This window comes from Peromyscus maniculatus, chromosome 12, assembly GCF_049852395.1.
Source record: "Peromyscus maniculatus bairdii isolate BWxNUB_F1_BW_parent chromosome 12, HU_Pman_BW_mat_3.1, whole genome shotgun sequence".
Classification (NCBI taxonomy): domain Eukaryota; kingdom Metazoa; phylum Chordata; class Mammalia; order Rodentia; family Cricetidae; genus Peromyscus; species Peromyscus maniculatus.
This window is the reverse complement of record NC_134863.1, coordinates 80,951,844-80,968,202: the sequence shown is the minus strand read 5'-3', so window position 1 is coordinate 80,968,202 and position 16,359 is coordinate 80,951,844. Positions and strand designations below refer to the sequence as shown.

General features: G+C 45.3%; 1 protein-coding gene across 12 annotated transcripts in view; it reads right to left on the bottom strand.

Annotated features, from left to right (window-relative positions):
- Window positions 1-15,661, bottom strand: part of Son (SON DNA and RNA binding protein) — a 34,362-nt gene extending 18,701 nt beyond the window's left edge. For 10 of the 12 annotated variants that reach the window (XR_013043863.1, XR_013043864.1, XR_013043865.1 and 7 more), the window contains exons 1-3: window positions 15,398-15,661; window positions 10,691-10,857; window positions 1,620-7,577 (exon numbers count right to left, since the gene is read on the bottom strand). Coding sequence is in view for 8 of the 12 variants with exons in the window: in XM_006983553.4 (XP_006983615.1) it covers window positions 1,620-7,577; window positions 10,691-10,857; window positions 15,398-15,474 (6,202 nt within the window). In the remaining 4 variants the exon portion in view is untranslated. Of the gene's footprint in view, window positions 1-1,619; window positions 7,578-10,690; window positions 10,858-15,397 lie in introns of those variants that run through there. The other 2 variants (XM_042259543.2, XM_016002110.3) reach the window with 2 other exon arrangements.
- Between the last annotated feature and the right edge of the window lie 698 nt (window positions 15,662-16,359).

Below are 16,359 nucleotides of genomic sequence, written 5' to 3'. Positions count from 1 at the left end.
CTATCTCAAGTATAATATACAGTAAAATTAAAGGCATCAGAATTCTGCCCTAAGTTACAGCCAGAACAAGGTAAATGGGCCCTTTTCAACAATAACACTATTCTTTGTTTCCAATTCAAATGCTACACACAATAGCTTACTATAAGTCTATGATGATCACCTAGCCACAAATTATAAGGCAGAAGTTTGCCAAAAGCAACATTATTTCCTAAAACTAGTATGACCATACATAAACCATTCTCATTTCGTGCTAGGGATGCAGTTTAGTTGAAGAATGCTTAGTGTATTCTTCAAAGCCCAGTATTACAGAAAACTGCGATCCCAAGCACTTGGGAGGTAGAGGCAGTAGTAGCGGACTTTTCAGGTCAACCTCAGCTACATAGTGGGCTACAAAGTTAGTCCCCGCCACCCACACCTCCCCCCCCCCATCCCTCTCTGACAAATCTCACTCTAATCTGACAACAACGTAATCCCTTATTAAGCCCCAAGTGCCATCTCTTTCAGGAAGCCTTAAACTGAGTGAGAACTAACACTCCCTCCCACTGTGCAAATGTGCCCCTACACCGTTAGTACTAGGGCAGTCACCACACTCCTCCAAGTCTTGTCCTTTGGAAAAAGGAGTACATTCTAGCAGCTTCCTTCACTAACGTACAATCACTCAGAGTTATTACTTGTTCCTCAGTTCTGAGAAAAAAAGAGACATCAGAAAACTCTTGTCAAACTGAACACAAATTCTGCTGTCTGGTCTTTTTCTTTAAAGACTGCCCTATCCAAAAAATTACCCACCAGGTAATCATACTTAAAAGTTTTAATAAGAAAGAGCTGTTTTTCTTTTTTCGGTTTTTCTGTGTATCTCTGGCTGTCCTGGAACTCACTCTATAGACTAGGCTGGCCTCGAAATCAAGAGCTCTGTTTGCCTCTGCCACCCGAGTGCAGGGATTAAAGGTATATGCCACCACTGTCCGGCTAGAAAACATTTACTTTTAAAGTAAAAGACAGATTCTTAATTAATGATTGCCACTTCGTTAAATAAGTTGCATCATTCATCCAGTTCACTCTCAGATATAAAATTTCCTAATTTCAATAACCAATCATATTACTCAGAATAACCTTCCCATTTAACAATCCTAGCTTGCCATTTTAAGATATGAAAGCTAAAGTCTGGCATGGTGGCTCAGCCTGTAATCCCAGCTAACAAGAGCCTGAGGAAAGATCACAGCCACTTTGGGCTTGCTACATGGGAAATTCCATGCCAATATGAACTACAGACTAAGACCCCGTCTCTTAAAAAAAAAAAAAAAAAAGCCAAACAAAGAAAACAACTACTAAAGGAGAAATTTTCAAATTCTGCTTATTTGCAAAGCCATGTGTTGAAATATGTGCAAGGCTTCTCCAGCTCCAACTTTTTTAATTAGGGTGAAATAACAAGTACAGACACATCAAGGCTCTGCAGACTCCCCACAGCATATCTTTTTAACCTTTCCAGTATACTCACTTCCCCTTCATTTTCTAAGCACAATTGAGTATCTAAACCAACAACCAACAATACTCCATTTGACTCAAGATCATCAGAAATCAAGCTTAACTCATACTCTATTACAATGTAAAACATGACTCACCCAAATCTGTTAGACGTTTGGGTGATCTGCCTCTTTCAGAAGACCTGGATCTTTTACGACGAATGGGAGATCTACTAAACCTTCTTCTCAAAGGTGTTCTTGATCGCCTTAATCTGACTGGCGATATACTGAAGCTTCGTCTTCTTACCACAGATCTTGATCTTCTCCTGCGGCTCGGAGTTCGGCTCCTGCGGCTCGGGGTTCGGCTCCTGCGGCTTGGGGTTCGGCTCCTGCGGCTGGGGGTGCGGCTCCTGCGGCTGGGGGTACGGCTCCTGCGGCTGGGGGTGCGGCTCCTGCGGCTCGGGGAAATGCTGAAACTCCTCCTTCTACCAACAGATCTAGACCTTCTCCGCCGACTAGGAGTGTGACTCCTACTCCGCCGACTTGGAGTTCGACTCCGAGCTCGAACTGTTTTCCGGTTGTCCCGGGAACTTGATCTTTTCCTCTTCCTTTCTCTGGACTTGGATCTGTGCTTTGGAGATCTCTTGCGCTTCTCTTTTGATACAGACCGTCGTCCTCTAGACTTAGATCTTGATCTGCTACTCCTTCTCCTGCGTCTTGAACGTGACCGTGAACGTGTCTGAGAACGATGAGACTTGGACTTAGATGACCTCTTCCTTGCTCTAGAACGAGACTCACTGGTACGCTTGCGTGACTTATGTTCAGAAGACTTGGAACGCTTACTCCGAGACCTTAATGAAGAGTCCCTTTTCTTCTCTTTTTCACCTTTGTCACGGTTTTTATTTTTCTTGCTTTTTTCATGTGTGTCCTTAACTTTTACAAAAATTTCATAATCATCCTTTTCCTCTGAAGAAGACTCTGAAGCTCTTTCTGGTATACTAATTACAACTGGACTGGCAGCCAATTTGTCCCGTTCACTTTCACTTGCAAGTAAAGGTCCTTCAATGCCAGCTCTAAGGCTTGTAAGACGTTCCATGTCCTTAGGAAGTAATGGTCTCACTAAGTCAGCTTCATTAATCTCATCAATGCTGGCAGGATATACTGAATCAGGAACTGTTTCTTTATTGGGAAGAGGTACTTCTTTATCTTCACTGCTTTCTTTAGGGCTAGGAGCAACTGCTACTGTCTGGTCACTGTCTTTTATAGGTAACGAGTCTTCTGTATCCTTACAAACAAGATTTGTAGATGGCAAATCAAGGTGAATGTCTTTAGCAGGCAAAGGTCCCTCTATGTCAGCTTCACTGCCACCACTGGGGCTGGTGGAAATCACCATGTCATGTTCAGTATCTTGAGTAGTTAAAGATATTTCAACATCATATTTACTATCTAAACTGGGAACAGACGCTGTGACAAATTCCAACCCCTTATTAGTTCCCATTGTGTCTGGTTCCAGAGCAAGTTGGGAAGACAGACTTCTTCCTACATCAGCTTCACTAACAGCAGGACAGGTATCCAATTCTGTGACTTCCTTTGTCTCGATGACGGGCAAAACTTTCTCTTCACTTGTTTCACCAACAGGACCAATGGCAGCAGCACACACTGTATTATGCTCCACATCTTTAGCAATGAAATGACTGTTTATAGCAAGTTCTGCATTTCTATCATATTCATTTTCATACAAGTCATTTTTCAAGTGTCCTCCATCATGTGGCTCTTCACCTGCATGCAACATAATCTCCTGCACGCCAACCTCTGGACCAAGACTTGGATCCCCAGAAAGTAAATTCATTCCTTTCATAACATGTGATGACAGTACACTGGACTCCACTACTGTTGGTGAAGACTCTAAAGCCATCTCAGGTGATATTATTTGAGTATGCTCCAAAACTGTGACAGCAGGTTCTGAAATTGCCACAGTAGGTTCCTGGACAGGAACACATGGTTCTGAAACAACCATAACAGGTTGAAGGACTGATACTGCTGGTTCCAAGACAGGCACAGAAGGCTCCAGGGAAGAAACACCTGACCCTGCAGTTGTAGCATGCTCTGGGTCAGCCAAAGCTGGGAGCTCCGGGACAGCCACAGGAGGTTCTGAGACAGGCATGGAGGAAAGCTCTGGAGTAGTCATAGCAGGAGGCTCTGGGGCAGCCACAGCAGCAAGTTCTGGAACAGCCACAGTGGGGGTTTCTGGAACAACCATAACGGGAGGTTCTGGGTCAGCCACAGGAGGAAGTTCTGGGACGGCAACAGCAGGAGATTCTGGGGCAGTCATAGTGGGAGGTGCTGGGACAGCCATGGATTGCAGCTCCAGACTGCTCTCTGCTGGCTGTGAAATGGTTACTGCTGGCTCCAGGAGGGACATAGACACCTCCGCTATAGCATGTCCTGATGGCCGCATGGAATCGTATGTTTCTGATGTCTCCGACATAGCAGAAGGCTCTGATAACACAGCTGGTTCAGCTGACATGGTAGCCTCAGAAACCATGTAAGTCACTGGTCTCTCTGTAACCATTTCATGTTCTGCTACTACAGCAGACTCAACTGGTGCTGATAGGACTGAAGATTCTGGCTCTTGTGCAGGTTCTGCAACAGTCATAACAGCCTCTGATGCTAACATTGAAGTCTCTGATTCTGACACTGAATAACTAGCAGGTACTGCCAAAGGCTCTGAAATCTCACTTTGACTCACAGGAGGCTCAGGCTGTGCTACAGATTCTTCAGTAGGTAATGTTACCTCTGTAGGCCAAGTATTGTCAGCTGTTAATACCGATTGCTCGGCAGATAATGCTGAACCCTCTGGTGGTTCCTCAGGAGGCAATGGTGGTGTCATTGGTGGTTCCTCAGGTGGCAATGGTGGCATTGTTGGGGGCTCTTCAGGAGGCAAAGGAGGCACCATATATGCCTCCGTATAGGAGTCAGTGTAAGAATCAGTATAAGAATCAGCTGCCATAGACATCATTGATCGATCAGTGTAAGATGACATCATAGATCGGTCAGCTGCAGAGTACGATGACATCATAGACCGGTCAGCTGCAGAGTACGATGACATCATAGACCGGTCGGCACCCATGGACATCATAGATCGATCAGCCATAGGGGACATCATGGAGCGCTCGTAAGCTGACATCATAGAGCGTTCATAAGCTGACATCATAGAACGCTCAGCCATAGGTGACATCATGGAGCGCTCGTAAGCTGACATCATAGAGCGCTCATAGGCTGACATCATTGAGCGTTCAGCCATCGGAGACATCATAGAGCGTTCATAAGACATCATAGAGCGCTCATAAGATGACATCATGGAACGTTCTGCAGCATAGGACATCATCATAGAGCGTCTAGATGCTAACATCAAGGGTCTAGGTGCTAACCTGTATGGCCTAGGTGCTATTCTATAGGACCTGGGTGCTATTCTGTAGGGTCTAGGTGACATCCTATAGGGATCAGGAGTTAGTCTGTAGGGATCATGGCCTAATCTATAGGGGTCCTGTCCTAACCTATAAGCATCATGGCCTAACCTATAGGGGTCATGACCCAACCTATAGGGATCCTGAGCTAATCTGTAAGGATCCTGAGCTAACCTATAAGGATCAGGAGATTTTGAACCCATCATAGCAGAATCTTGGGTACTAGATGCTAACATTTGGGCATCCATAGTACCAGATGCTAACATCTGAGCATCCATGGTGCCAGAAGCTAGCATTTGAGAATCCATAGCACCAGATGCTAACATCTGGGAGTCCATGGAACTGGTGGCTAACATCTGGGAGTCCATACTGCTGGTTGCTAACATCTGGGAGTCCATGGAGCTGGTTGCTAACATCTGGGAGTCCATGGAGCTGGTTGCTAACATCTGGGAGTCCATACTGCTGGTTGCTAACATCTGGGAGTCCATAGAGCTGGTTGCTAACATCTGGGAGTCCATAGAGCTGGTTGCTAACATTTGGGAGTCCATGGAACTAGTCGCTAACATCTGGGAGTCCATGGAGCTAGTTGCTAACATCTGGGAGTCCATAGTGCTAGAGGCTAACATCTGGGAGTCCATGGTGCTAGACGCTAACATCTGGGAATCCATGGTATTGGATGCTAGCATCTGAGAATCCATAGTGTTGGATGCTAGCATTTGGGAGTCCATGGTGTTGGATGCTAACATATGGCTCTCCATGGTGTTAGAAGCTAACATATGGGATTCTTGGGCCATCAAGGGATCCACTCCTACTGTTACAGAAGTCTCCCCCACCAGTGTAGTAGGCAGCTCCTGTGCTACCGTATTATAGGATTCCAGCGCTGTCGTCGAGGGCACCTCCAGAGACTGCGACACGGTCATCGTTGACAGCTCCGATGTTGTCACCACGGACTGAACAGAGATCTCCAGCGCCACAGTTGCCACGGGCTGCCCAGGCAACTCTGGCGCCCCAGGCTGCCCTGGTAACTCCAGCACCCCTGTTGCCAGGGGCTGCCCCAAAAGCTCCAGTGCTCCAGCTGCCCCAGACTGCCCCGAGAACTCCAGTGCCCCAGTTGCCATAAGCTGCCCAGGCAACTCCAGTGCCCCAGTTGCCACGGGCTGCCCTGACAACTCCAGTGCCCCAGTTGCCGAAGGCAGCCCTGACAACTCTGACACCCCAGTCACTGAAGGCTGCCCAGACAACTCCAGAGCTGTGGTTGCCACTGGCTGTCCTGGCAACTCCAGCACCATCGCTGCCTCCGGCTGCCCCAGCAACCCTGTCGCTGTTGTCACCTCAGGATGCCCAGGATGTTCCACCGTCGTCATCGCCACAGGATGCTCGAACTCTGTCGTCGTCACAGGTTGTTCGGTCAACTCCATTGCTACTGTTACTGCAGGTTGCCCTGTCAATTCTACTGCCGCTGAAACTGCAGGCACCCCTGGCATCTCCTGTGCCATCACAGGTGGCTCTGGTACCTCCTGTGGTGGCTCCAACCCCACGGATGGCGCTGGAGGCCCTGGCAATTCCTGCAACAATGGTGGCACTGGTGTCACAGAGGGCCCCGGCAACTCAGGCACTACTGTGGCAGGGGGCCCTGGCAACTCAGGCACTGGGGTAGAAAGGGGCCCTGACAACTCTGGCACTGGGGCGGCAGAGGGCCCAGGCAACTCCAGCACTGGAGTCGCAGGGGGCCCCTGCAACTCCAGCATGGAGGTCGCAGGTGGCCCCGGCAACTCCAGGGCTGAGGCCACCGACGACTCCTGCAGCTCCACCGCTGTGCTCTTCGGCAGCTCCAGTGACTCCTGAGGTCTTGTCAAGGATGAATCTGCCATCTCCGATGGTGCTTCTGCAGGCTGCTCTGGCAATCTTAGTGCATCAGTTGTAGATGACTCTGGAAAATCCATTGTTGATGTGCTTGGTTCAGGGTGCACCTCAGGGGGTGTCTCTGATACTATCATGAGGGTTTCTGACGGCTCAAGCACTTTTGCTACGGGAAGCTCTACCGGCGTGGTCTTTGATAGCTCTGGAGCCGTAGTCTCCCAAGAAGACTTGAGCACAGACTTCTGATACTCCACTGACATTGTTACAACGGGCTCAGGTGACTTCAGCGCTGCTGCAGCTGCAAAGGAATCCAGAATCTTGGTTGGGGACGGTTCCATCATTACTGACTCAGGCTGCTCAGACTGCTCTGAGATGACTGGTGCAGATCCAAAGGACAGTTCTGCAGGCTGGGGAGCAGGCTTTGGAGTCTCTAACATATGTGACTCCTGAACCTCCACCGATCCTACTGGAGGTTCCAGCACTAGAGGGGTTTCACTGGCCTCAGAAAAGCCAAATGCTCTTACAGGATGTTCCAGTGCCATTGCTGAAGATTCAGAATCAAACTTTAAAAAGGAATCAGATTCTAGATCAACACTCCCATCGTGATGAGATTTCAACTTGGACTCAGGTTCTTCTGGTTGCCTTTTGTATTTTTTTTCCTTTTCTTTCTTCTTTTTCTTCTTTTTGTTTTTGTGCTTTTTATGCTTCTTTGACTTTTTGGTGGGAACTTCATCAGTAGGATCTGTTTGTACAGACACACATCTACTTTTTCTGGAGGCCTCCTTCAAGTCTGAAAGTAATGAAAACTTGTCAGCCATTCCCCAAAGTAGATTCATACAAATTACCACTTGTTTCATTTACACGTAGCAGTCATTGTATAATTAATCTTACTGCAAATAAAATTTACAAAATAATCTATTGTCTATTAGCCAATAAAGCTGAGGCTGCCATTTCTCCAGGATTTATAAAACTAAAATCATGAAAATAAATTCTTGGTCTAACACAAAAACCTATTTAGAACTAAATGAATGTTTGAAGGTAGGATATAGCTCAAGGTCAGAGTGTTTGCTTGGCATGTAAAGAGACTTAGCTTCAATGTTTACCTCTAGTGACGGTAGGGGGGCGTGGGGGTGTTTCACTAAAATCTAAAGTTCTTTTTTTCCTCAGAGTCAATGAAACAGCTCAGTGTGTAAAAACACTTGTAGACAAACCTGATGATCTGAGTTCAATCACCAATATGATAGAAGAAAACCAACTCCACAATTACCTCTGACTTCCACAAATAAGGCAGTCCACATACACATGGCTGTTTACACATGCATGCATGGATAGCTACCCACTCACATGTGGGCACAAAAACATACAATATTTTGAAAATCATTCTTTTCTTCAGCTGGGTATGATGGCACATGCCTTTAATCCCAGCATCCTGTAGGCAGAAGCTGGCAGGTCTCGGTGAGTTCAAGGCCAGCTTGGTTTACAAAATTCCAGGCCAGTCAGAATTACAAAGTGAAGCCTTGTCTCAAAAAAAGGAACCCCCCACAACCTTTTTGTTCTCAAATTATAGCAAGTTTTTTAAAATTACGTCAATGAATTTACTTCATATTTTGTTTCAATTTCTATTAAAAGAAAACAACTCCCATTACACGACTAATAAGATTAATGTCCAAAGATAAAAACAAGTCTCTCATTTAAATAACTTCTAATATTTCATCAGCCATCATTTACACAGGAAGTGATATGTCACTCGCTCGGCTTAAAATTTGATAATCCTGGGGCTAAAGGGATGGCTCAGTGGTTAAGAGCACTGGCTGCTCTTCCAGAGGACCTGAGTTCAGTTCCCAGCACCCACATCAGGCAGATCACAGGAGATCTGACACTTTCTTCTGGTTCCCAGAGACACCTGCACATTTTCACACACATGTAATTAAAAAAATTTTTTAAGCCGGGCAGTGGTGGCGCACGCCTTTAGTCCCAGCACTCGGGAGGCAGAGGCAGGTGGATCTCTGTAAGTACGAGGTCAGCCTGGGCTACAAAGTGAGATCTAGGAAAGGCACAAAAGCTACACAGAGAAACCCTGTCTCGGAGAAAAAAAAAATTAAAAATTGATAAATCTTAAGGAAATGCTAGTCAGATATACTAGGGATTCCTACTATTGAAGAAAAAAATACCAACACTAAACATTGTATCAGAAGAAAATGAATCATTTTCTATTGCTTATTTCACAGCATCAAATGGTAGTGTATACCTAAACAAACAAGAATGCCAGAGCCATGATCTAAGCAAGACTAGCTGTTACTTTAATCCGTATCTTATGAGAGAACCATACCACACACCTAATTCCTACAATTAATAATTTATTTTTGTAGTTAATCACAGACTCTTCATTTTTTTTTTTTTTAATTATTTTCTTATTGGGTTTCGCCTATATGTATATCTGTGTGAGGATGTTGGATCCTGGAGTTACAGACAGTTGTGAGCTGCCATATGGGTGCTGGGAATTGAACCAAGTCATTTGTAAGCACCCATTATTTAATCAATTCCAAAAAGGAAATACTACGCAATGACTGTGCTTCAACTTGCTTTGTACAAACAAGTCAACTTCTTTTTTTGTTTTATTTTTTTGAGACATGATTTCTCTGTGTTTCCTTGGCTGTCCTGGAAATTGTTCTGTAGACCAGGCTGGCCTTGAACTCAGAGAGATCCACCTGCCTCTGCCTTCTGAGTGCTGAGATTAAAGGTGTGTGCCACCACGACCTAGCACAAGTAAGTCAACTTCTAAGCATGGGATTTAAAACAAAATCTAAGGTGTCTTAAAAACCACTAAAGATGGGCTGGAGAGATGGCTCAGAGGTTAAAAGCACTGACTGCTCTTCCAGAGGTCCTGAGTTCAATTCCCAGCAACCACATGGTGGCTCACAACCATCTGTAATGAGATCTGGTGCCCTCTTCTTCTGGCCTGCAGTCATATATGCTGTATACATAATAAATATAAAAAAAAGTTTATTAAAAAAATCTTCAAAAAAATAAAAAAAAAAACACTAAAGATTTAGTTTAGGATATTGCACCTTACCAAATTGATATTCAGGGGCTAGAACAATGTGCTTAAGAAATTGTAGTGCTCTTGCAAAGGAACCTGGTCAGTTCTCAACACCCACTTGATGGCTCACAACTCTCTGAACTCCAATCCATAGGATTCAATACTCTTGCCTTCCTCAGGCACCAGCCACACACAAGCTACATTTCCATATACCCAAACACATTCTGATATATGCAAAATAAAAATTAGGAGAAAAAAAGACACCAAAACCTATCTTAAAAAGAGCTGATATTAATACAATCCTTCAAAGAAGACACATATAGCTGGGCAGTGGTGGCGCACGCCTTTAATCCCAGCATACGGGAGGCAGAGCCAGGGTTCAAGGCCAGCCTGGACTACCAAGTGAGTTCCAGGAAAGGCGAAAAGCTACACAAAGAAACCCTGTCTCGAAATACCAAAAAAAAAAAAAAAAAAAAAGACACATCCTGCCATTTTAGTCACAACAAAACTGAATTAAATAGAGATTAAAAAAATCTTATTTTACCAGTAAGTCAAGAAAGTGCTCCAATGTCCATGTTTGAATATAACTGTTTTCAAAGGAGGAGCTCAAGACACTATAAAAAAAGATTAACCTAGCCAGGCATGATGGCGTAGGCCTTTAATCCCAGCCCTTGGGAGGCAGAGGTGAGTGGATCTCTGTGAGTTTGAGGCCAGCCTGGTTTACAGAGTTCTAGGACAGGCTCCAAAGCTACAGAGAAACCCTGTCATGAAAAACAAACAAACAAACAAACAGATTAACCTAGAAACAAACAGTGCTATCAACATTAGCAATTTTTAGACTTCTAAAGTTACCCTCGACGTACCTGGCTTGTATCGCAGTTCTGTGTCTAGGACCCCAGAAAGGACTTCCTCTATCTTCTGCACGATCTCTTCGTTTGGGAGACTCCGCGTCGAGGCGGCTGTGTCACCTGCCTGGCTTCCTTCAATAGGTGCGTTTGTTTCCCCATTCAGCTGGCCTTCACTCCTTCCGCTTCGCAAGAGAAAGTTTAATCTTCATGAATACTTTTATCACACCATGATTCAACATTAACAACCTAGTTAACATAATCTTACATTACACTATATTGCCCATACAACTCACAATTTTCTAGTTCATGTGTTTGCCATTAATAATTCTTAACACTATATACTCAGATGGAATGCTTTTATTTTTACACAAAGTTTTCAGAACTGTGATAGAAAGAAGTCCTTAAAAGCATTTTTCTAAGTTTTAAAATAAACTAATGGGCTATCGAGACGGCTCAGTGGTTAAGAGCACTGGCTGCTATTCTAGAGGACCCAGATTCAATTCCCAGCACCCACATGACAGCTCACAACTGTCTATAACTCCAGTTCCAGAGATCTGACACTTTCACACTAATGCACATAAAATAAAATTAAATAAATTAAAAAAAAAACTAACTTAAAGCTTTCAGTTACCTAAGTATTAATGAGCCAATACACAAAGAAAAATAGATGACCCAACATTATGGTAGAAAGTGTGGCCACAATAAAGTCACCCCTGTACACTGTTAACAATCAGTCAAGGCAGACACTGGGTAAAAGGTTACTTGTAGCCTTTCATCAGGTTCAGATTTTGAGTGAAATGTCGTTGAATTTAAAAAGGAAATAGTATCCAGTAATTTACACCTATTAAAAATTCTGCACCTAAACAATTTCTGTAATTCAAGAAATTCACACAGAACTAGTTTATACTAATAGTAAAAAGGTAAATGGCTTAACCTATTTTCAGATCACAAGGCCAAAGAATGTTACTGTAGATAAAACAAGGTCACTCATGCAAACATTTTTACTCTTTTTGTGCACACTTGCAAAAAAATTTAACTCATTCAGTTTCAACTAGACTTTTACTAACTGAATATAAAAACTACTACCTAACAATTTCATTGGAGAAACAAAAACACTTTAGTGAGGAATGATTGGTTTTCCAATAAATAACATTTATAAATACTGACTAGGGCCACTTTTTGTTGTTTTGTTTTTAAGACAAAGTTCTCACTATGTAGCCCTGGCTGGTCTTGAACTTGACAAGATCTGCCCACCTCTATCTAACTGCTGGGGCTGACAGCATGCACATCTGGCCTGCCACATATTTTTAAAAAATCATGCAATCTTAACAAAACTCTACAATCAGGATTATTATTCTGTTTATATAAATGGAAGAAATGTATCTGTACACAATAAATTGTATATTTTGGTCATCTAAATGTTGGTCTCACCATCTATACTAATGAGTAAGTATATAAGCAAACAAATGGGGGAAAAATAGCTCGCTGGCGTGGCAAACCAAAAAGTTTTAGACCTATAGTGAGTGCCCTAGAGCATGCTGTTTGTTGTAATAATGCTCTTTGCAGACTTCGTAACACAACTGTTTTACACTTTTTCTAAGCATTTATACATACATACCCTGGTTTTTTTGTTTGTTTGTTTGGGTTTTGAGACCGGTCTCTCTATTCTGTCTGGCCTGGAACTCACTACTTTAGACCAACTCATAGGGATCTTTCTGACTCTGTCTCCTGAGCACTAGAATTCAGGAGCTGGGCATGGTGACAACTCGGCCATTGTGAGGCAGAGGAAGGCAGATCTATGAAAAAAGACCCTCCGGCTGGGCAGTGGTGGCGCGCACCTTTAATCCCAGCACTTGAGAGGCAGAGCCAAGTGGATCTCTGTGAGTTCGAGGCCAGCCTGGGCTACAGAATGAGTTCCAGGAAAAGCTCCAAAGCCACACAGAGAAACCCTGTCTCAAAAAACCAAAAAAATAAAAAATAAAAAAATTTTTTTTAAAAAAGACCCCTCCCCCCAAAATTTGTGGTTTTTCAAGACAGGATTTCTCTGTGTAGCCTTAGCTGTCCTAGAACTAGCTCTGTAGACTAGGCTGGCCTCGAACTCACAGGGATACACCTGCCTCTGCCTCCCAAGTGCTGGGATCAAAGCTTTGCAACACCACTGCCCAGCCAATAATTTCTTCTTAAAGCTACCAGGATGTTAATTACAATTACTGAAAAGCAACTAACTAGAATTTCAAGCCACTTTGGTATTCAACAATGTGTCCTGAAAAGGAATTTAAGTAGTTATGAGAAATGTTGAAATTATTGAGACTTCAAAGGACATAATAGTATGATCACATTAAGAGAAGACGTATGGCTGAGCAGTGGTGATGTACGCCTTTGATCCCAGAAACTGGAAGGCAGAGGCAGGAGGATCTCCAAGTTCGAGGCTAGCCCTGTCTATAGAGTGAGTTCCAGAGCAGCCATAGCTGTTACAAAGAAACCCTGTCTCAAAACCCATCCTCCAAAAAAAGAGAGAAGACATGTTTATATTGGAGGAAAGAATCTAATTTCAGTAGTTAATTTTGTTTTCTCTTTTATGGTTTCTAAGTGTTCTACTACATCAACAACCAAGAAAAAGCCATCACTCATACTGTAATAAGAAGCTATAAAAACACTGGAGGGGTGGTCACAGACCTGTAATCCCAGCCCTGGGGAGGCAGAGGCAGGTGGATTTGTGATTTTTTGAGGCCAGTCTGGTCTATATAATGAGTTCCAGGACAGCCAAGAGCCAGGGCTACATAGAGAAACCCTGTCTCAAAAACAAAACAAAAGGGGGGGGGGGCTTATTAAAACAAGTAAATACAATTAGTACAGGAAACTACTTAAACTTTCAGAAGGGTGGCTGTGGTAGCACAGGACATTAATCCCAACAGAGGCAAGCAAATTCCTGTGAATTCAAAGCCAGCCTGGTCTACATAGTGAGTTCTAGATCAGCCAGAGCTACATAGTGATACCCTGCCTCAAAACAACAAAAAGAGCCGGGAAGCAGAGTCAGGCGGGTCTCTGTGAGTTCGAGGCCAGCCTGGGCTACAGAGTGAGCTCCAGGAAAGGTGCAAAGCTACACAGAGAAACCCTGTCTCAAAAACAACAAACAAACAAACAAAAACAACAAAAAGAAGTTTCCAGGAAAATTATATTCCCCTCGTTTATGTTTTGTCTCATTTAAAAAAAAAAAAAACTTGCCAATGCCTCAAAATGTTTTGTTTTGTTTTTTAAAAAGGCAACATAGTGGGGATATATATAGTCCTACTTAAAAAAAAAAAAAAATAGCTGGATGGTGGTGGCACACATCTTTAATGCCAGCACTCAGGAGGCAGAGGCAAGTGAATCTCTGAGTTCAAGGCCAGCTTGGTATACAGAGCGAGTTCCAGGACAGCCACCTATACAGAGAAATCCTGTCTCAGAAAAACTAAAAAGGAAAAAAAAAAAAATCCAGGGAAGTGGTAGTAGCTCAAGATTGTGATCCCACCCATCACTTAGGAGGTGATGAGTGGGAGGCCTGTTTCAGCTACATGACAAGGCTGTACACAGTGATATTAGAGCCTGGCCACAAGAAAGGGGAAAAAAGAACGAAAAAACCTACATCTTGAAAAAAAAACAAAAACCGAAAATTCCAGCAATAAAGTATTATTGACCAATAACCCTTGCTAATAATATAATTTAGGCACATAATTTACAACTGCTTATCAGCTGATTTTCTAATTCACATATTACTGTTCTCAACTTACAACATTGGTAAGAACATTTTTACCTTGGAATATTACTTTTCAAGAACACTTTCTTACTGTATTTTAAAGAAATGGTCATTTTATACGGAAACAAACAACTAAAAGAAAACCATTTAACATAACCCGCACTAATTTCCGGAGTAAACAACTTTGGAAATTTCTTCCACCTGAAATTTTGGGAACCAAGGCTCATCTCTTAAGTCTACTAGCAGCGACAAAAACAGCGTGATGTTCTTCGAATCTGTCCATTAAGTCAGAGTAGCAAGAAAAATAACAGATCTACACAGAGAGTCCCCTTTCTACTTAATAAATTAAGCAGTCACCGCTCTCAAAGCCCCCTTCTATGCCTCTGCCGAGTCTTTTATCGTGCGTCTTATACCGAACTGAGACGTTTCAGTTTACAACTGTTACACGAGTGCTATCCGGTCTAATGCACGGGGCACTAACTGGGGCTCGAGGAGTCTAACCCACAGACTCCGGCCGCCAAGCGATCTGAAGCGTACAGTAATAATGAAGTTTTCAGATTACCCAAGAAGCGGCCGTTAGAGACCCTTTCCGGCCATGGACACCGGCCGGCGAAATGCGCGGAGGCGGGGAGGGGGAGGGGAGAGGCGGCGGCGGAGGAGGAGCTGGGGAAGGAACTAGGCCCGTCCCCGGTGGACGCTGGGCCTCGGAGCCGTTCAAGGGTAGGGGGTCTCCGAACCAAAGAAAGGTGAACGTCTCTAACTCGAGGAAAGACATGGCGTGTGCGAGCACCACGGCAGGGGCGACCTTTCTCGAAAGGAGCGAACGGAAGACTGGGGGGATGGCCCGGAAAATGGAGCCCGGGCCCAGGCGGGGCCGTAGCGGGGCCTGAGCCGAGAGACGACGGCGTCTCCGTGAAAGATGCCACGGAGGGATAGGCGAGGCCCTAACAGCCCGCGAGGGGCAGAAAAGTCTGGGGAGAGTTTACCTGGAAAGCTCCTGTTGTATTTCCCGGAATTTACTGACCACGAAAGACCTAAAAACCTGCTCGATGTCGGCCGCCATGGCGTCCGCTCCGTTCTCTCAACTCCTCCTCGCTAGTCCTCCAGGCTCCCAGCATGCCTCTGGAGGAGGCGCAGCGGCCAATTCCTTTTATCCCTTCCCTCATTGGCTGGCAGGGGCGCGTCCGGCCGGGCACGCTCCACCCACGAGCCAATCAGCGAGCACCGCCCCGCTCTCCTCCGCTGTCTCCGAGCCGCCGGGGTAGAGGTGCTGACGTTTGCGCCGCGCACCAACGGGTCCGCCATGTTAGTGTTTGACGCAGGCGCCATTACAGGAGAAGTCGCTCCCGAGACGACCGTGCCCCGCTTCGGCTGCTGCTCCCCTCAGCCTGCGGGGACTTTTTTAAGAGGCTTTCCCTAGCGAGTAGATAATGCTCGAGATTAGAGGCCGTGAAGCAAGGGGGGGGGGACAATGAAAAAAAAAAAAAAAACAACAGCCACCAAGGGGGAGGGGTCTGGCACGGAGCTCGAACGCGTTGGTGGCAGGCGCCAAGTTTACTTTGATCACCGGGAAGGCGTGCATGAGGGAGAGATGCTCAGCCCGTGTCCCCACGGTTGACGCGGGCCGGAGCAACTCCCATTCTGTCCGGTTCCCTCCTATGACCGGCCTCACGTTATTGTTAGCGGAGGCTGGGGGCGCCTGGGGGACCCGCGATCTGCACAGGGCGCCCAGCACTAGCCGCACGGTCCGCCCCGGCCGCGCGTCGGCAGCCCTGGCTCTGCCCGCCCCCCCAGTGCAGGAGGCTCCGGGGACGGACGGGGAGGCCTCCCGCGGCAGCCCTGACAAGTGTCAGCTGGCAGGCAGCGTGCTACCGGGGATGAGCAGCCCGGCCGGGCAGCAAGGCTCCGACCGCACCCTAGGGCGGGAGGAACCCCCACGGCTCGCCTC